The following is a 21098-nucleotide window of genomic DNA, read 5'->3' as shown; positions in this document are numbered from 1 at the left end:
GTTGGCAGGGCAACACTTCCAAGCTGCATACCTGCTCTGGCTTTCCTCCCCACCCCAGACCCCACAGGAAGGACTACAGCGTTACTCCTTCCTCCCTGCCTGTCTTCGCTCCCCCTGCAAGATACACACTGGAAGCTTTGCTCTCCTGTTCTTCACCCCTAGCCCCACAAACGAGTGGAAAGAACAACCGACAGCAATCCCAGTCTAACTCCGGATTCCCAGCTTTTCCTACGCATTTGAAGAGACACGTTCTGAAGTGTTAGCTTGTGCTAAGTGTTCAATGTACGTTTGAAGGGAAAAAAAAAGGAAAAAAGCAAGTTCTGGCTCAACCCTCCCACAAAAGGCTGGTTTGTGATACATACCACAGTATCGATCTCTGCTGGGCCCACAATCCGAGACACCTCATCAAACTCTTCAGGAGACATGGGGAGCAGATTTTCTGGAGACTGGAGCCTGGAAGGGTGGCTAATAGAAGGAGAAGAGCAGGGACAAACGTTCACTAAAGAAGTGAGGCACAGCTGGGCTACCATGTCTGGCTCTGGGTCCACAAGGGCCACTAATGAGGTCTTGTTAAGACCTAGCCTGTGAGAAATACACCATGCTTTGCAAAGCCAGTGTGGCTTTAAATGAAAACTGGGACTACTCAGTGCTCTACATTCTAATCAAACAAGTCCAACAAGCCTTTAAGAACTGGCTTTTCAAGAAATTATTTGCCAGTACAACTACCTGCAAGCTTCTAGGGTTTTTACCTGAAAATGGTGTTTCAAACACAGCACTGCATGTATGTGGTGTGATCAGATCCTCCAAGAGAAAGAGAGGAAAGATTTGACAGGGGCCCCTACACCTTAAATATTGTGGAGACATGAACTACAGCTAAAAAGTTATGACCAGTTCCTAGAAATCCAGCCTCTCCGTGGAAACTTACACTTCAGATACAGAGATTAACTCAGTCTTGATGTAGCCGTTTCCCTTGGGACCATCCAAATCCATAGGCTCTGGTGCTTCCAGGAGGAAAAAAAAAAAAAAAGAAAAGCTTGGGGTTTTTTTTTTGCAAGTTTACTTCACATTGCCATCTTTATTGTACCAAAAATAAAGCCTGTGACCCAGCTAACGTGCCAGTCTCTCATGCATTTTACAGCACTATGCTTAATTTACTCCATTTTTTAGTCAGATTTTCCTTTTTGCTTTTCCCCTATAGAAAACCCTATAGGTTTTATAGAATAAAACCTCCCCTAAAGTTTGATGTAGCTGTATCAACACATCCTGCCAGGCCCACACAGCCAGGATCAGCCCTGTGTAATAGTCAAATATGAGTCATGGTTCCAGCTGTTAGTGCGAACCTACATCTCTGAAGTATCCCACAGGCTCACATGAAAGCTGAATTAGAGGGCTAGCGACAATTATGTTTTCAGTTTTTCATCTGACTAGATCTCACGTTGTTCCTCTTTAAAAACAGACCTTTTCTTAACCTACTAACGCTTAGGTGCCTGTTCTCACCTTTCAGCTGAGCAGCACTCAAGCATGGGTTAGGCTGCCAAGACACTCAGTCCAACTGCTACCCTTTCTATGCCACAGAAATTACACAGCGCCCAAGTACCTCAAGAACAAACATCATGCTTATGCTATATGAGCCATTTATAGCACTTACCCTCCTTAGGCCTGGAGTAGTATTTGCCAAAGGCATTGTCTTTGGGTATATCTGGGTACAGAAATCTCAGTGGATTTTCAGGAATGTTTTCAGCTGCCATCACTTTGTAGTTGCGAATGATATCAGGGAAAGTAACAGCAGAGAGCTCCTTCTTGGTGTACGGCTCTACTGAATGGAACTGGGGCTCTGCAGATGAGAGAAGCAGCGACTCTTAAAGGTGGTTTCAAAGCTTTTTCTAAAACTGCCCAGAAAAGCTGCAGCCACTACGACAAATTCAGAAATCATGTGAGCAAAAGCCTTACCTGGATGACACCTACTGTGCTGCAGGTACATATTTAATGACTGTCAAAGGAAGCACAATCGTTTTGTGGGGTAGGAAGGCATATGGGGGGAAAGTGTATAGCGATGGCTCTTGGTGCATTTTGTATTCAGAATGACTGGGGTGACCTGTCTGTGGAAATTAACTGCAATATTTCATTAACTAATTAAAGTTGTGCTACCTTTTTAACCTTCTTCCAAATTATGTCATTCAAACTCTACTGCCTATTACGAAGTTTGAGCCTAATACACTACTTGAGGCTCTTACGAATCATAAGGAGAGACAGATAAAGCCTCCCTCAATGCTCCAAATACTATCACCCTTCTTTGCTCAATTTTTGGATGCCTCAGGTATGAAGGCAGCAAAGGGAAAGAAGTCATTCAAGTACATTCAGCAGTTTCTCTTCCAGCTGTTGTAGGTCTTGGGCTCATCCAAATGAAGTATCAGCAACTGCAGCATTGTGGCAGGTGGGGCTGATTTAAGTAGTATGAGAAGGGAAGAACCCTGATTGGATAAGAGGGAGATTATCTCTTTTTGCAGCTTTTAAGTCTCTAGGCTTCCTTGAAAGAAGGTGAGAGAGTAGCCCAGCTAACTGGAGAACCAAGTTCTTCATCTGTCCTTCTGGAAACAGGAGAACTGCTAGGAAAATGAAGTAAGTGAATATGTGGTTTACCTGGGGAGAATGTGGGAAGGAAGGAACAAATGTGTTGGACCATGAGTTAAAGAAAGCTGTTTGAGAAAGGTGTGTTGCACACAAGGTGAAGTAGTGGGAGAGAACAACAGTACAGCAGGCTGAATGTGGCTGTAGTGAACTTTTTGGAGAGAAATCTCTGACAGGGAAGGCTATACAGGTTTGGAGGGAGACACAGATATGTATGTACTAAAGGTGTCTTGCTAAGAGAGGCCCTAAAGAGGCAGGGGAGACCGCCTAGGTAGTTTGTCCTCAACAAACTTCCAGGCTAGAAGCAGTACCTGGGAAGTGTTATTAATCCCAGCTGAAACCTTGAACAATCCCCTGTGTGGCTTATGAACTACACCAAGTAAGGTGTGTCTGCTATGGTTTGTGGTCTGTTGCGTGTAAGGGTGGAGACTGCTAGGGTGGTGTATGGTATTGGTTCTCAGTGTGAAAGGGAAGAGCATAAAGACTTCTTGTTCTGCTGTAAGCTTACGTTTTGAAGACAAAGATGATGTCTGTTACTGACTTACCAATTTGAGATCCTTCTACCCAAGTAAATGTGATTGCTCCCTCTCTGCTGCTTTCACTGAATCTTAATAAAAATGTTCCTGGATTCTGGTCCTTCAATAAAGCACGTTCTTTTTCTTTACTGATGAAACCCATGATGCAGCTGTAACGTTGAAAAGAAAAAGCTGAGTTTACTCCTCAACATAAAATCTAAGCTGTGCTGGGCTAGCTAGGAAAACTAAAAAGCTGAAGTAGTTGTAAAAGCCTCATAGAAGGCTTTGTCCTACGAACAGCTAGGAAGTTAGCAGTAGGACTGACAGGCTGGAGCTGCCATATGGAAGCCATGAATCACCACAGCTTCCCTCAGCACTCTTCCTTTTGCCTGGTGGCTTATACAATCATTTTTCTGAGATCAGAATAAAAGAGATTGTCTTTTGCTGTCAAAACTGGGCTGTGGAAGCAGAAGTAAAGTTACATGTGTGCAAAATGGTCAGATCCCAGCTAGCAGTTTAACTTCAAAAGTCTATTAAGGAACAGTTGTTTCTCCTCTTTGGCTGATGAAACAGTTTGCCAGCTACTAGATTGCATCATACAGATATGGGGTTTATTTTATTCCTTGTGCACGTTTTCTAGAAGAGCTGTTAACTTTGTGTGACTTCAACCCCCCAAATACGCTATGCTCGGCAAATGTTGTTGTGCAGGCAAGGAGGCCAGTGTGGTAATTTTAAGAAATGGATTCGTCTGAATAGGTACTGTGGAGGGAGTTGTACAAGCCAGCACTAGGGCATAACCCTGGTCAAACCCCAACTGCTTTTTTTAAAAGGTCAGAATTTCTTTGCACTGCTGCTTATTCCTCAAAATACTCCATCAATAATGAAGTTTTGAGTACTATTCAAAAAGTACTACTACTACTGTCCTTCTGTGCGTTAAGTCAGGGAAAGTGCTTTTTGCACAAAAACTACTGAATAACCATGATTTTACTTAGAAATTTCAGGTGCTGTAAGCTGTCCTGTTTTATGGGTTTTGTAGGGGTTTTGGGTGTGGTTTTTTTTTTTAAATGGCATGCTTTAGGTAACAAATCTGGTAGCAAATGTACTGTGTATAATGATAGTCTTTAGCCTTCCCATCCCTCAAGTATTAAGAAAGGCATGTGTTCTATTCTTTTGTGTACAAGAGGAATCTCTATCCTAATGAATATTATAGATTTGTCTCTTTCCCACTAAAGTATCTTTGCAGTTTGCAGGAGTTTTCCCTTGTTTCCCTTTTTGCCTTTCTAGAAAACAAAGATCTGTAACTATCCAACAAAGCTACCTAAGAGAGGAAAAACTAATAGTACTAAATCTCTAGTTTTGATTACATTCAGGATTTAACTTGCACCTCTTCTTTCTGTTAAACCCTAAACAGGGGATTGCTCTCAGGTATGAGAGCAATGAGTAACGTTATTCAAGACTACATACTATCAAAGCCACATGCAAAAACAATCCTGTAGGCACACAGCCATACTGAGGTGGAACACCAAACGGCAGAGAACTGCAGCTCCGCTTCAGTAATGGTGGCAAAAGATCCTGCTGCACTGGAGTCCACTTAGGTAGGAAATATGTAGGTTTTGGGCAGTGAAACAGGCTTGTACTATAAAGGGCTTCAAGAGAACTCATCTGGAGCTGGGGGGTAATAATTTGAAGCCTGCTGCTGAATACAGCAAGACAGAGCCATCCTGCGAACTTGTGGGATACTAGGGTGCTTCACTGTGAGTGCGCTACTGACAGGGTGTCTTAATGTGGCTAAACCTAAAATGTAGGACTGTGACCTTGGCTGAACCTATTTCTGGCAGCAATTACTTCTGAAATCAGCAATACCAGAATGAAAAGTTTACTAACCAGTATTAAACGGCAAATGGAACTGGCAGAGTCTTACTAATTAATAATACTCTGTTAAAACCAGTGAAGACTACTGTCTGGACTCATATTGCAGATACAGAAGCCACCTAGAGGAGGCTCACAATGTTTGCTTGTGGGAAGGTTTGGGGTTGTTTTTTGTTTTTTTTTTTTCAAGATGGATGATCACTTTATGACTTACATTTTGTTGTAGTTTAGTCTTCCCTGTCAAACACAGAAGAGGCTCTGTTCTAGGGTGTGGAAAGAACCTACTTGTAGTGAGAGCAGAGGCAAAAAAATTTAACATTCAAAGCCCTGCTCTGTGACTTAAATGGACAGCTTGGTTATCTGACACTTTTGCTTTAAGCAATTGCCTCATTAGAGACTTCCTCACTATTAGAATTCATTTGCCTCAGATTTTTCTGGCTGCAAGTTCCACTTCATTGGATCCAAGGTATCTGCACAAACAACTTCACAACCTGAGGATGTAACTGCTAGCCTAAATGAAAGGTCTGACCACATCTTTGTTAACTTCACTCAGGTCTTACCCATCATTCCAGAGGCACAGGAGGTGTTTCTTAATAAGCTCCAGGATTCCCTCAATCCACAGCCAAAAGGGGAAATTTTTATCATTTATATTTTCCTAAAATTCAGAATATGGAAAGGCAGGGGTGGGAGAGGGGAGAACAGGGATAATGAAACATGAGTTTTGTTAAGTGGAGAGGAAGCAAGTTCAATCCTGCCAGCATCTACTTGTTCTTGCATTTTGCTCCCCTTTTTCTTCTTTCCCACCATCCCCGTATTCTCTGAAGATTTTTTTTTTTCCCTTTCTGTTTCTCTACTCCAGAAGGACAGAAACTGTTGGAAATGAAGCATGTACTGAATCTTAAGGCAAGAGGCAGTGCAAGAGAAATGCGTGCCTGAGCCTACAGTACCCGCAAACATATGATCCATTACCTCTCATGGACAACACTGGTCTAAGAGCAGAGAAAAGGCTCTGGTTCTTGCCTGGGCACTGTCTTTATGGGAGCTCTTGGACATCCAAACCATCCTGTGGGGCTTTCAACCAGGCCGACTAGCAGAACAACTTAGAGACACCTTCTGATCAGACCCGTATTTCAATTCCTCATGAAACACTCATATTAATGAACTTGGTGCTTGTAGGTCACCAGAGCTTTGCTCTTCCCTTGGAGTCTGTTCCTCTCTGCTCTCATCTCCTGCTTATCTATACCAGTTTAGGCTCTAAAGCCAAAGTGAGTGTGAAGAGTCGTCCTGTCTTGCTCCAGCCAGGGTTATGGAATCTCATGATGTGGCTTTCTGCTGTCATGCTGACCCTCTCGGCTGCCCTGTGCTAATCCAGTTGCCCCTGGTCTGGGAAATGTCCTTCACTATGACAAAGAAGAATTGCTCATCTTGCTGGCTTTTTTTTTTAACGCTTTCTGTAATAGTTAAAATGGAGAATTATTCTATTCATAGCAATTGCATTAATAATAACAAAGATGCTGTGTTTGAAAGATGTTTTCTATATAGTTTACATGGCTCAAAAGCAATCTCAAAATTATCTACTCCTTGCTATTACAAGCCCTTTTTCCTCCTTCTGCTGCTACTTTAACCTCACCACCAAAACCTCCCACAACTATGTAAGCTCTAGAATAATTAGGGTACGCTATTGAAAAAGAAAGCACCCTAAAAAAAAAGCACCAAAAAAAACCCCCAAACCCTAAACAAGACAAAGCTCCCTCCTCCATCTCGATTTTTAAACTGAGTTCATACCTTGCAGAACCTTGTCCAAGGAATAAGGCCATTGTGAGATCCTCCACTTGTTGGCCCTGAACAGAATAAATTGACTTCAGTCATGTTCCATAAGTTACTTAGTAAGACTGAAAGGAAAGTACTTACAGCACCAAGTTCAGAGTGTTTATTTACAACTCTGAGCTGTTGGACTAAGAGAAGAAAGGCAAGGCTACAGTATTTTCATGGCTAGAGCCGGGAGAGTTCCCCTATGGAGAAGTTCACTGCATGAGAATGACCAAATGTATTTAAACAGACCTGGTTAATAGAAAAGAATTCATTCTGACACTTTCTACTCTCTGCTACACCTAATACTTGCCAGTTTCAAAATGCTTCCAGGAAGGGGACTGAAGTCTTGCATATCTCTTCTCTAGCAAAACAAGAAAACTGCAACCCATAAGCTTTTCTGTAGGAGCTCAGCAGACCCTACATCACCTTTCTGAGATTAACGGCTTTCCTGTCTCAGTTCTGGTGACTTGTAGGCTTTTGCCCCAGAAACTCGACTCCTAGGTCTGTCCCAACCACAGACTCAGCTCATTCCCGTTTAAAGTAATGGAAGCAGATCATACCAAGTAGCTTTTCTCCCAGCATGCTCAGTTGATCTGCATTAAGTCCTCTCTTTGTTACAGAAGAAAACTGCCAACTCAGAACTTCAGAAAGTTTAGCCCACTTTGCATAAGGTGGATTCAGAAAGAAGGACAAGTTCTAAAATGGAAGGGAAAAATACAATCTACTGTTAATAAACATTAATTTTGGAATGCCACTTGAATTTACAAAAGTGTATTGCCAGAACAGAATGCAGATTTAAGAATCAATGCCAGCTTCAGACAACTCTGGAATAGCAGGCTGCCATTCTGACAGGCACTCTTTACCAGGAAAAGCAATCTCTGGTATTTTGCATTGCACATGTCTTCTCCCAGTGGGTAGAATTCCTAGACTACTCAAGTGCACTGTATTTGAACTCTTGAATGTTTATTTGGCTTCTCACTGTGTACTGTATATACTGAATACAATGTATATGGGTTTCAAACATTGCTCTGTTTAGGATAGGGAAGTAAGTCACTGTGCCTCCTTCTACACCTGAAAGCCATTAAGAGTCATCTGCATGGAAAAAATGCAGCAGCCACTTGTATACAGAAAATGCTTGAAAAGTCCACATAGTATTTTTGACACTTTTTTTTTTGCAAATACCTTGGGATCAGTAGACAGCATGTTGAACCATAAGATAGAAGCCCATCCACTTGGAAGCTGGCTCACGTTTGAGATCACAACAATGGGAAGGGATGTGGTCTGAAAGGGACATAAAAGGAAACATGTCAGACTATCCTGTACCCCCGCTGCAGTCTTCCTCTAGATTACCCGCAAACATGTTTCCACTGCAGGCCCTTGCTTGCATGGTCTTAACTCTTTCACTTTAAGTTTGTTTGCAGGGGAGAAAATGTCAGTATGATGAAGTACTAGACTCAGGTGATTTTTGTCTGATAAAAACTTCCATTTAGCGTCAGTTATGATAGCACTGATAGTAACAGAGTTCATAGCATGTTGCTTCTGAAATAAATGGAAACCGATACCTAGAGAGCTTAAAACACAGGGCTGGTTATCAGATACTTTGCAAAGCACGTCTACTCTTATTTACCCAGAGATTTGACAGCATTCTTGCTGTATGTGCATATATAGAGAAGTTGTGAAGTGTCATATATTCATATATTTTGAAATAACTGAAACTGTTTGATATCCAAGTACTTTAAAAAAAAAAAAAGAGAAAGTTTAGATTGCCAGCATGACTGACGTAAAGGAATTTAAGTCTGTCTCTCTTTCAGCTAAGACATACCTCTAGGTCTATTACCAAGCCAGGCTGGCACAGCTGTGTCTCAAAACTCAGAGAGTGAAGTTCTTCTGTTACAATGAGAGGACCCTTTAAAGAAAAAAAAAAGTAATTAAAAAAAGAAAACCTTTCAGGGACTGAAAATTGCTTGGGGGGAAGGTAAGGGGATTTATCATGGAAAGAAACCTTTTCTGCCCAAGGTTACTTGCTCCGGATCTCAGAAGCAGTTTACAGGTCAGTGTCAAGTGACAATGCTAACTTCCTAAAACTTCCTGTTAGAATGGGCACTTTTTTTTTTGGCTCCTACCCCGAAGCCCCAGAAAAATCTGTCCTTGCCAGAAAGTCCTGTTAAAGCTAGGTACCAATGCGGGGGAGTCCAGAGGGACGCCATTCTGGCACTAGTTCTCATTTGTAGACACTTCCTACATGGATTGCTTCCTAGAAACACTGAACTCCTCTCCTATTGATCTGTCATCCTGCGTGTTTCTTCATGGCACTGGGCAGAGCATTGTCTTAAATGCTTGAATGCCTTTTTAGTATTATGCAAAAGCTTTACAAACAAGGTTAGTGCCACTTACCTCATTTGTTCTGCTTCCTGCGTTTTTCTGTTCTTTCAGTTGCTGCAAACAAACAAAAAACCCTGTCACTCATTTACCTCGGCCACAAACGGAAGTGGTAGGGATGCAAACATTTGCATGCTCTAGTTGTTCAACTGTATGCAAACTTGCTGCACTAGTGTCTGATCCTATTTGGTTCTAAGCTGTGGAAGCCAAAAGATTAAACTATAGGTAGATACTACTCTTTTATAAACCATTCATGTGTGAAAATAGATATTGCACCCTTATGATGTAATGCCTTTATGTAAGAGGCCTTAAAAGAACAGAAGCAGTGTGAAATCAGGAAGGGTCAGATGAAATACTGGTTTATCAAAGTACCCCTCTGAATTGGACAATAAACTCCAGACAGTGTCTGTTCTGGACAATGAAGGGAGAATTCCATGTTCAGGACTTGCATCTTTCCTTTCCTGTTGTAATGACGAAACCAATTTGATTTATCTTGCAATCTGCAGATCAAAAGTGTTGTATAGTCTGCTGAAAGCACTGAATTTCTTGTAGCTGGCCCCTCCTAGACAATTTTCCTCTTCCAGTTTCAAAGCTTTTTAGACTACTCCAAGCTTTCCTACCTATGGGCCTTCCTCTGAAAGGCCCAAAACAGCATTTCTAGGCTTCTTTCTCTTTCTCCTCTAAAGAACTCATTGCAACATAAGCTGTACAGCAGCAAATACTCTTGTTTGCCTTTCTGGCCCTATTTCAGTGACAAAAGCAATAGCATTTCAATTGAGACAGGCCAAAGATTTCAAAAAGGGAAGAACAAAGAAAAAGAAGAGATATTCACAGTTGCTCTTATACAAAAGTAAATGATGACTTCAATAACAAAAGCAATTTGTCTCCTTCCTACCACACCCTCTACCCACACAATTAAATGGATGTGTCAATAAAAGAAAAAAATCCCCTACCAAGTGCCTGAATTCTGCTGCTAGACTTCCATTAGTAGATTCTTCCATGTTCATTACTTTCGTGTTTGTTCCCAAAATATTAAATTTCCTGAACCTTCACAAGGAGAGAGAGAAAAGAATTAAGAGTCTCAAATTCGTTGAAAGACCCAATATTAATATACCAAACTGTAATGCCACGTACCCTTTGACCGAGTTCTTCTCACTTACATCTCTGTCAAAAAAAAAAAAAAGACAAAATAAAAATCTTTTAAAGATTCTGCCACAGACACAGAAAATGTAGGTGTTTGTTTTCGTAGCTGACTGAGAACTGGTAAAATGCTTCTGTGAAATCTTTTGTGCAAAAGAGGAGGCAATTGGTTCAAGCAGTCAAAATAAATACTGCGCTACACAGGCTATCTTTTACTGAGGCGTAAATTTTGCTATGGGGGCTTTATAATCAAAGCAAGTCCTTTCTTTTACTATATAGGCTTTAACTCTTGCTCTGAGAAAAAAATTATATAGTACTGTCATTCTAAATCTGCTTCTAAACCATACAACTTCTCAAATAAATTGCTGCATCACTTGAATCCAGTTTTCCCACTACTCCAGATTTTATTGAGTTGCACTATATCTGGTGCACTTCTCAAAGCCTCAGCTCCCACATCCACTTAAGAATCTCTTTTTCTTTCCCCGATTCCATGCAAGTTTCTGGATCCCAGAGCTGTTTCAAGTGAACAGAACGCTCCCTAAAGACTCAAATGGGAAGACAAAAACTTGCCTGCTTTCTTAAAAGCACAGCCCCCTTTCATGACCTTACAGCCACTGTCGTTATTTTGGAGAGCCTGTTACATTTCTTTCCCTGCCCTTAAAGCAAATGCTGAGGCCTTCTGTACTTTGTGGCGTGTCTCTAATGGCAGAGAGAGATTTAGAGCAATGGCATGGGTAAGAAAAAGGGAGGCTGTACCTGCTGCCATGGAGAACCAGCCTGCTCCTGGCCAACTCAACACTTAAAATATGACTGCCTTTTGGATTTCTGAACATGGGGACTGCTTATCATTAACATACACAGGAGTGAGAAAAATGCAACATACTTATCAAACAAAACTTTCACTTTCAAGTTGTAGTTCAATTCCTGCAATTTCACCAGCAATCTGGAAAGAGAAGGTGGTTTGTTTTTTTTAAATTACTCCAGTTGCAAAAGACAGGTTCTCTTCTATTGCACTGCTTATCACAGGTATATTGAAGCTGCACAACTCAAGGCCACATAGAGACTCCAAGCTTACTCCATACAAGATAGCATAGATGCAGTGACAGGATAAATTAGCAAGACACTGATCCCATGTCCTGATTCAGAGAGGAAACTAGATGGGCAAATGAGTTATTCTTTTGCGTGACAAAGTGGTCTGCGTGTGTCTGTTCTACTGTTTGGTTGTGTTTCTTGTACACGCAATACCCCCCACTTCTGGTAAAGGGTAAAAGCTAAATGCAAGTTAAACTTTGCTAGAAGACATCCCCCTGCCACATGGCACTTTCTTCCTCCTCCTGACCTCAGCACTGAGGCTATACTGTAAAATGTGCAATCCTCTCAGCTGTAGGAAGCCAATGACATGAAAAGCTTGCCACAAAACAAGAAGGGGAAAACATACCTCAGCTTTACAGTAAACTGTACTCCTGTCTTCAGGACTAATGGCCTCTGAGGATGTGTTGGCATGCAAGGCTGCCTCTCTACCACAAAGGAGCTACAGAAAGAACAGATTAAAGGCACTTTGATTTATCAATGTTGTCTTTAAGGAATGAGAAATTACATAAAAAGTGAACTTTACAAGAAGGGTGATTTACCAGTAGTACTGCACACTTTATTCATTCAGTTTCAATCTATACAGAGGTCTGTGTGTTTGTTTCTTTCACTTGTATCAATGGGGCTAGAAATATTGCAAGTATGAAGTGATTTCATAAAGTTTGGCTTTTCCTAAACACATTGATGGCTTCGGGAGGAAGAGTGCTACCTCAAACTTCCCTGAAATCAAACAGCATGTAAGCACTGTGATGTAACTAGCATAATCCAAGTGAGGAGTGTTGCTTTGTCTGCTATTCCCCGCGCTTGCTAAATTCTTATGGTTACAGTGCTGTGAGACAGTGCTATGTAACAACACAGGCCCAAGAGCTAGATAAGCTAGCTGGGGATTTGATGAGGGCTAGCTAAGCCCAGGAAGCAAACTCTGGAGGCTAACCTGTTCTGATGCACCCCAAACTGTTGCTGTCTTGGGCACCTTTTGTGTAGCACTGTGTAGACATAAATGCTGAAGTATTTCTATTGTTACCAAGTCCTAGGCAGCATGGAGACTTTTCCTTCCGCTATACTCACAGTCAAGATAACTAAACAGCAGCTGGACTTCTACAATGATTCCTCGTTGCCTTCACTTCATTGAAAAGCAGTACCTGTGTTTTCCAATTGAAGATTAGTGATCAAAGCATCTGAATGGGACTCTGGAAACCTTGGGTTCTAGCCCCCTGTACAGGGTGTTACCTACCCTATCAAAGCCCTTGCTCTTATCTGCCAGTTTCAAGCTGCCTGCAGCATGAATTTTTGTCTACTGTATGTTTACAGAATGGGTCTCTGATCTTATGTGGGGCAACTACCAGCTACAGTAATTTGCTTCATAGAGATGGTACAGAGATAGGGTTGACCTCCCTATGCTGGAGACAGAGAGGATGCGTCCAGAGACAAAGGGTTGGAGAATCTAGTGTGCATTTATCTTGAGCATAGCTTGGTGCGGATGGTTTCTTGCCTCCATTTACTTGAACTTTGCAGGGCTGAAGCTTAAAGCTAGAAATGGACTAACAGACTAGCAGTTTGATTCTGTAGCAAATACATATTGTAGCATCCTATGATGACTGATCACAAATGCTTTCCATGGGCCTAAACCTGTGGAAACCCTAGATAGGGTAAATCTCAAAAACGGTCATTTAGTTTAATGTTTGTAACAAACTTAGGAAAACATCAGAAAATGCAAAGTTAGCGTGCAGGAAATATTGAGGGAACAGAAGGAAAAGGTGCCATCCATTTATTCACGCAAACACAAAAAGACCCTTCTTGTCTGTTACCTCTGGATGAGTTGTTTGAAAAGACTGTATGTTCGGTCCTGCAGAACTTGTTTATTTTTTGTGATGGGATCAGGGTCATAGGCAGACTTCCGTTCCAGTTCCTCAAGCTTTCTGAGCTGCTGACGAACTTGCTGTAGACTTTCAGCAACAATGGTGAACCTACAATTACACAATCTTATTACTTTTCGCATGTTTTTGTATTGTAATAATGCTGAGACACCAGCCAGGTGACTGTCCCTAAGGACTAGGCAGTGCACAGAGAATACTTCTTGCTCATTGGAAATGTGGTAAGGTAATAAAATAAATGAAATGTAGTTATGCTGTGACAGAAAGAAAATGTGTAATACAAATAATCGGTATATTTCACAGATTTGGTGTTCCTTCATAACATACTTAAAGTTCCTGTCCATTGCTTTCATTGGCTAGAGACTTACCAGTTCTGTAGCTGGTCAAGACAGGCATTGGGTGGGCCACCAATGCATGCAATCTGTTGCCTGTGTTTCCACTCCACCAGCTCCTCATTAATAAGAGCACTCTGTGTGTGCTCTGTGGTGTTCAGCAGCTGTATTATCTTGTTCACAACTTCCTATAGACAATAATAAATTACCCTGTTTATTAAAAATACTTCATAAAGGAAAACCAAGTACTGTTTTAGCTAATGCTATCTGTCTTGCAAAACTGCAAGGACCTCAAAGTAATAGTTTCTGTCAACAGAGGATGTTTTCTGAAAACACCTGCTGCTTTTTAGCTGGAGTATTTGCTAGACTAAGTGGAGAAACAATGGAGAAACAAAGCATATTCAGTATCGCTGAATTCTAAAGAGCCAGTGTCTCGCATCCATGTATGTCCCAAGTGTATATCTGGGATCACCCAGTGCTTGCTGTAGATTTGAGCACTGCAATGAGAGCGAGCACATTTAACTCTAACATAGCTGCAAATTTTTTAATTGGTTTTTTTTTTCCTTGAGAACATGACTATTGATAATGACACCTTTTCTCTCTCATTGTTATTTTAGGTTTACCTGACAGAGTTTGATAAAGGTTGCTAGAAGAGAAATAAAATAGCTGACAGAGATTCTAGATTTTCAGTCAGGATGGAAAGAATTAAATCTTAGTTCAACTGATAGTAGTAGAAAAGCTTTCTTTTATATAATTTATGTCAACCCAATGAAAACAAACTGATAATGACACCTTTTCTCTCTCATTGTTATTTTAGGTTTACCTGACAGAGTTTGATAAAGGTTGCTAGAAGAGAAATAAAATAGCTGACAGAGATTCTAGATTTTCAGTCAGGATGGAAAGAATTAAATCTTAGTTCAACTGATAGTAGTAGAAAAGCTTTCTTTTATATAATTTATGTCAACCCAATGAAAACGAACATGTGTTTAAAATGAAGTGCTGTTGCCTTCTGAAAGAAAACTCGTGCACTACCTTTCTCTTGAGGTCAAGTGATAAAAACATCTTATTGAGATTCATCTGTTCTTTCTTATATTCCTCCTGTGACACACCGTTGGACTCATGCTCTGTAAAATAAGTCCAAATTGTGAAGGTGAGGCTGAAGGAGTGCTGAAGTATGGGTGGGGGAAACACTGAGGGGAGGAGGGTATCTGCCTGGCTAATGTTAAGTGAAGTCTATCTTTAAAGCTTAAGGGAGGAAATATTTACTGCCTCCTAGATTTTTTTTTTTTGATTCCTCCTTTCCCCCTTCTGAAAGGACAGAGTCTACACTTAAAGCACTAATGCAAGGGAAAGCCACTATCCCAGTGAAGTAATTGAGATGTGAGTTTGCTTGCCTTGTAGAGTAAGAATCTGATTTAAAATAATGATTATATTGTGTAAAGATACACACTGAGCAATTTGTTCTTGTGGTGACTTCACACATGAATCGTTCATATTGCTTAACCTGGCAACAGAAGTTAACTGTTATTTCAAGGGAGGATGCCTACAGGAGGGACATTACCAGTAAGTTTGGCTGCATATCGTTAGGTTTAGTTTCCTGACTCAAGACAGCAGAGTTTACGATTACAAGCTACATGCAATAGGGTATGTATGTCCTTGATAAACTACTCACCTCTATTCTGCAAGGTTTCACATTTAAAGTCATATTCATCTTGCATATCCTCTAATGTTTTGATGTCTTGCTCCACGTCCTATAAAGCACAAATGAAGGTGGCCACAATTATTCAATACTTTCATGTAATGCAAGACTGCTTCTGATTAGGAACTGCCTGGTATCAGCCCTTTACAGAGATGAAGTCCAGTTTTGTAGCATGCCTTTTCCTGGAACTCCCTAACAGGAAATATCCCTAAAATTAATCACCTTCTATTCACTCTCCCTCCCTCTTCTCAGCTAACTAAAATCTGTTAATTACAAATTATGGAAAAGCCATAATAGCTCATTGTCTAGCCATGTAAGTTCACAGAGTTTAGGAGAACCTAGGCTATAGTGGAAAAACTTGGAACAACACACAGCATTTTAAACAAACTTTCAAATTATTAGGTATTACTTGGAGAAAAGCTTTCTGTCATGACAGTATTTGTTAAGACAATAAACATCTATATACTAAATGAAAATCTATCTTCTAAGTAACAACAAATCGGTCAGTGTATGATTTCTTAAGATTTTTTCCTCAGTTGCTAGTATTTCGGATGGGTAAAATGTTTTTGTTGCTAAAATTTAAGCACAAGAAATTTGATCTTGCTAAACCAGTCAAATCCCAATCTGTATTATAGAGCTACTGACAAGTAATTACTTTCTATTTTCAGACAATCCCTGGTTATAGACTTGAAAAATCAAACCATTACCTTTTTTTTGTCATTTTAGAAAGTCTTATGTACTGAAAGCTTTTCAACATCTGTGAATTGACAAGCTCTAAATAGTTATACTATACTTACTATAACACTGTTTTTTACAGCCTTAACGTTCGCATCAAGCTCCTTCTGTTTGTCCAGCATCCCAATCACAGTGTTCTGTACGCTCCCCACTTCCATCTGAGGGAAGCAAGCAGAACAACAACAGAAGTCAAACCGAAGTGACCCATGCAGCAAGTACTTTTTTCATTCATGTAAGTTAGTGGCTTTTGTTGACAAACAACCTGATGACGCATGGCTTGTTCTGATAAATCAGATTAAGGTTTTATAATATAAAATCCAGTTCAGGTGAATTTGCAAGAAACGAGGGAGGATTAAAAGTGCTTGTTGTGTGGTGATGCTGCGTTTTTTTCATCATAGCAATATAAAGCAATAAACATATTCTGTTTTCTCTCTGCACAAATCCATTCTTTTGTTTGCTTATCTTCATATACCTTTTAAATGTATTTCAAGAAAACAACAACCCTGAAGGCTGGATGACATCTACATCAAGTATTAGATTCATCCAAACAGGGTATGGGGAGAAATGGGCTAAGAGCCAGAACAAGATGGGTCTGTGTACAGGCAAATGGGGTAACTTGGTATGCAATTTCTTTCCTACAGGGCATTCAAGCACATTTTAGATCTCTGTATAGTTTCTTTGAAAGCTGACCTCAACATCATTCAGGGAGTTTATTGCAAGACATCACTCAGGGAGAGTTGCAGTAAGTTGAAAGACAGGATTTTTTGATCCATTCATTAACAGTACTATTGGTGTTAGACACCTGCTGTTCCTCCAGTGTAGGACAGTCAGGTATGCGTTGTTGCTCTAACGCTTCAACTTAAGCTAAGGTCACCTAAAGTATTTATTTTGGTAAGCTGCCAAAGGTCCCCCATCACAGACTTACATCAGACTATTAAGGCAATCTGAGCATACTCAACATTCAGGATTCTCCTTTGTTTTTTATGATGCTTATAATTGTGCTTGCTCTGCATTTTATCTTCTCGGCTTTTGGAAATGAGAGTATTTACCAGAAAGCAGAGGTAGGGCATGGTGTTGTCCTTAGTGCCAACAGTAAGTATAGGAGGACTTATTTCCCTTTTTGATGACCCAAATATATCGCATGCTGGAAAGGCAGTTATGAGAGCTTTATGTGGTGAGCCAGAACAGAAAACTGAACAGCTGCACTGCAGCTACAAGGGCTCTGTCAGAGTCACGTTTTTAGAGGAGCTGTTTTGAATACAGTTGCGTTAGGCCCCTTGTTCAAAACCTATGCCTGAGTGCTCTTGCCACTCTACCAATACACATTCAAAAACTTACCCTAAAGGGAAGTATTTCAGTATCAGAACTTAACATGCTTGGTCAGTCATCACTTTGTTATTACGTAAGTGGATTACATCTAGCTATACAGTTTGCATGCCTTTCCCAACTGCAGAATTTTTTTATTGCAAAACAGTTCTCCTTGCAAAGGAAAAAACAAAAAGATGAAAAGTCAGAACAGATGAGGAAGGAGAAGAATACGGCTCTACCTATGGTTCAGAGGAAAGAAATGGTCTTCATTTAAAAAACAAAAATAGAAAGAAATACTTGGAGATAACTGGGAAGGAGAATGATGCATCATTTTCCCAGAGAGACAGTCCAGAGAAACACCAAGGCTCAGCTGCTTAATACAGAGTAAATTCAGGAGTAAAACGCAGTGGGTGGCGGGGAGGGGGAAGCTAAAATCTTGCTGGAGAAATAAGGCAAGCACTAATTATTAAATTGTAATAAAATCTGATGAGCACATCAGGCTATACTACTGAAGCATTAAAAAAACAGCATAGCTTTTACATCACTCAAGGAATAAAAACTACTTCCTGGCCATTTCCCCTCCAAATCCTTCATACAGCAAACAAGCCACACTGTCCAGCTGGTACATATCAGTGTTCACTCTTTTGTCTTTAATAAACATATTGTTGGGCAGAGAGAGGACAGCCTGTTTCCTCTTTCAGTCATCTTCCACTCCCTCTGTCCCAAATAATAGGAAGGGCTAGATACAACTGCAGTAGATATTGCAAGACTGTTACCTGATTTGACAACTGGGCACTGTTCAGTATTTTCCTCTCTTCTTTCAGACAGCTGTAGATGATCATTGCCATGTGTATTGGGTCTTCTTGGAAGTTATCCTGGCATTAGAGACAGTCTATTGTTAAAGTTCATACCCATAATTTCTTGTCCTTCAGTAAACTGATTGGCAAAAAGATTAGTGGGTGACTGTGTGTGAGCCGAGGCGCACACATTCATCATAGCATGCTCCAAGACTACAGGGAGTGTGACAGCTGCAACCATCTCCAAGAATGAGTTTCTATTTTAGTTCATTAGTGTATGAAGAGATGGTACTCAGCACAAAACACCAGGAAAGGGTCAGAGTCATTACTGGGAGAAGTGAGATACTATCCTACAGTCCTAGAGAGCTCATCCTCTCTGGAGAGCCGCCCTCCCACACCTTTGAAGTATAGCTGCTGGTTTTGAAGGGCAGTTGTTCTAGTTTGACAGGTACAGCTCTTGCTCAGTGATGTAAAGGAGGTATGTTAGCTGCCATTTATGAACATACAGTCATTTTACATGCATACAAAGTTGAAACATGCTCTGGATTGAGTACTGCCCTGCTCAGCCCAGTATGGTGCTGCCCCCCCGGGGGGGTCGCTGAGCTGTACAGGCTTCTTGACTGATCTTTCATTGCTGATCTGTAGTTACTATCAGATAAGTACAGCCTGGTCATGTTTCCTCCTCAGAAAACAGTCCCCTAGTCACCAACCTGTGGTGAGGAGAAGCTACATGTGTGGGAAATTGGCTGTGGAGAAGGTCCACAGGAGATCTATGGAAGATCCTCTGGCATAAAGCCCTATAGGGAGGAGGGGAGGACTGACTAACGAAAGTAATTAAGTCCACTAAAGATACGTTCTGCACTGCCATTCACTACCAATTGCTTTGGCCCTTTTCTTTGTCAGTACAGTACGACGCACGGAAGTGCTGTCTAATGACAAGTCCTTTGCTTTTAACTGTAGTTCTGCAGCTACATGGGAAGGATTTCTTCCCCTGTGTTTCTTTTGCATCAGAAGCTTATTAGTACACTGAGGAAACCAGCTGGGGAAGGAGTGGGGTAAGGGAAACTACATTTGAGTAAGTGCTCCAAATTCATACAGTAAACACCTTACAAACTACTCTTTTTCTTAGAGTTCTTGGAAACTGTAACTGTACTGGTAATGAAACTGTAACTTTCTAACCATAGCCAATTAAAATAAAAATGGAGCAACATTTGAGTTCTGGCTTTTAAATTAGGATTCTCTCACATTCTCTGCGAAAATCCCTCATGGCAGGGTAGTTTGCTTAGAGGTATCCAATTGTACTACTGACGCAATTAAAGCAAATGTATAGGCATATACCCCAGGCGTACCTGAAGATTACGTTTGCTTTTCCTTATGTTGTGTTGCAGCAAAAAGTTGTTTTCTATCAAGAATCTACTAAATTGATCATCAAGCTGTGACAGCAGGTCATGGAATAACACCGTAGCAAAAGATACGTTGGTGGCTGCATGTTCCCTAGAATAATTTAAGGCATGCTTGTGTTAAACATACTTTCAATACAGCATTCAAGAAACGCATACAGAAGTACTTTATTTTTAATCCCCAACTCCAGTTGAGTATATGCAAGCAGTAAGAATAACCTTCAAACATAAGCCAGTTTCACTCTCTCAGCTTTGACTTTTTCTTGATACAGAAACGTTATTTTTCTCTGTATTATTCTTGCCACATTCTGTGCAACTTCATTTACTCATTCCATGCACATCAAGAAGCTACTGATGCATGTGCATGTCACATGTACCACTCGTCTAAAAGAAGACGCTCCACAGAAATCTTGGTGAAAGTTCAAAGTCTGCAATAGTGAGAGACTGAGCTGCCAAGGTAGTAACTGATCGGTCTTAAAACAGCAGCTTTTGTTACAGACCAACCGAGGGAAATGAGAGATAGTACTCTTGTTACTCTAGGTGTCAGGCCCCTCTACAAAGCCCTGAAGAGGGGCAGGAACACAGGCTATAGCATCCACACAGCTACTGAAGCATCCTATCAGCAAAGGTTCATCTAGCAGCTTGCCTCCCCAGTGTTCTTCTGCTGCCTGCAACTGCATGTATGAGAACATGGCTTATCACATAACCTGAAGGCCAATTTCTATGCTTACCAATCCTGGTTTTCCAGCCACTGTGCCAGGTACTGCCTGATCTCCATAGGAAAGCTGTCATCGTATAGCTGGTGAACTTGCTCCAAAAACTTGGAATCAAGTTGCTGTAGCTGATACCACTGAGTCATCCTGAGGAGGGGGGGTAAAAAAATCAACGTAAATGTTTAAGTAGTATTTGGACTGAACTGGTGAAAAGCAACTCATTTAAAGCTTTCATGAACATTGGCAAAATTGGAGGATTAGGAAGGAAAAGTGTTTCCAGCAAACAAAAACATTTTATTTTCAGCTGTAACAGTTTTAGAAAGCTAATCATTAAAACTGAATACAACTTCTTCTGTGCTTGTTTTAATTTAAAGAAAAAAAATTTTAAAAACTGCAAATTAAGATAGTGCACTATTCGTGAAAAATAACTGAAAGCTAAATCACCCTTCCCTATGAAAACTTGCATTTTTTTCCTTTGAACCCCTTTTCACAGCATTTAGGGTACTGGTAGTGTTACCACACTCTTGCTTAGTAGGGATATGGGAATGAGGACCTATGTGTTTGATGCCTGTACCCTGCAGGATCAAGATCCTGTATGTGGAGTTTCACCTTTTGTTGATTCAGATGTACTCCCCATCACCAAGAGCGTGAGTGGAAAAGCACAGAAACCTCTGGGGGCCTGTTTTCAGGTGCTATTTGTGTCCCCATTTGCCTGCTCTGAAAACGAACTAGATTTCAAGTCACTTTAAATGGAGAACTGTTGGCAAGATGTGTTTTCTACTATATGCTTTAGTTCCCATGATCGAAT

The 21098-nt window shown here is 40.8% G+C and overlaps 1 protein-coding gene across 1 annotated transcript; it reads right to left on the bottom strand.

The window, feature by feature from the left end:
* Positions 1-921: 921 nt before the first annotated feature.
* Positions 922-20436, bottom strand: STAT1 (signal transducer and activator of transcription 1, 91kDa). Its single transcript, XM_009578243.1, has 21 exons — positions 20309-20436; positions 19527-19671; positions 18157-18255; positions 16135-16230; positions 15311-15389; positions 14671-14762; positions 13675-13826; positions 13241-13399; positions 11782-11874; positions 11227-11286; positions 10338-10367; positions 10157-10250; positions 9219-9260; positions 8647-8730; positions 8007-8105; positions 7385-7520; positions 6798-6853; positions 5573-5667; positions 3166-3313; positions 1649-1832; positions 922-1001 (listed from the first exon to the last, which is right to left on the bottom strand). The coding sequence occupies exons 1-21, from the start codon at positions 20434-20436 to the stop codon at positions 922-924; spliced, it is 2151 nt and encodes a 716-aa protein (XP_009576538.1).
* Positions 20437-21098: the final 662 nt, after the last annotated feature.

This window comes from Fulmarus glacialis, unplaced genomic scaffold, assembly GCF_000690835.1.
Source record: "Fulmarus glacialis isolate BGI_N327 unplaced genomic scaffold, ASM69083v1 scaffold8875, whole genome shotgun sequence".
Lineage (NCBI taxonomy): Eukaryota > Metazoa > Chordata > Aves > Procellariiformes > Procellariidae > Fulmarus > Fulmarus glacialis.
Note: the sequence above shows the minus strand (reverse complement) of the source record. Positions and strands in the feature narration are given on the sequence as shown.

Coding starts and splice junctions, on each gene's coding strand:
- STAT1 (XM_009578243.1), bottom strand. CDS start 20,436: ATGACTCAGTGGTATCAGCTACAGCAACTTGATTCCAAGTTTTTGGAG. Junction 9,261..10,156: donor CAGCAGAATTCAGGCACTTG/GTAGGGGATTTT, acceptor GTTTGTTTGCAG/CAACTGAAAGAACAGAAAAA. Junction 7,521..8,006: donor TGCTGTCTACTGATCCCAAG/GTATTTGCAAAA, acceptor CTTCCATTTTAG/AACTTGTCCTTCTTTCTGAA.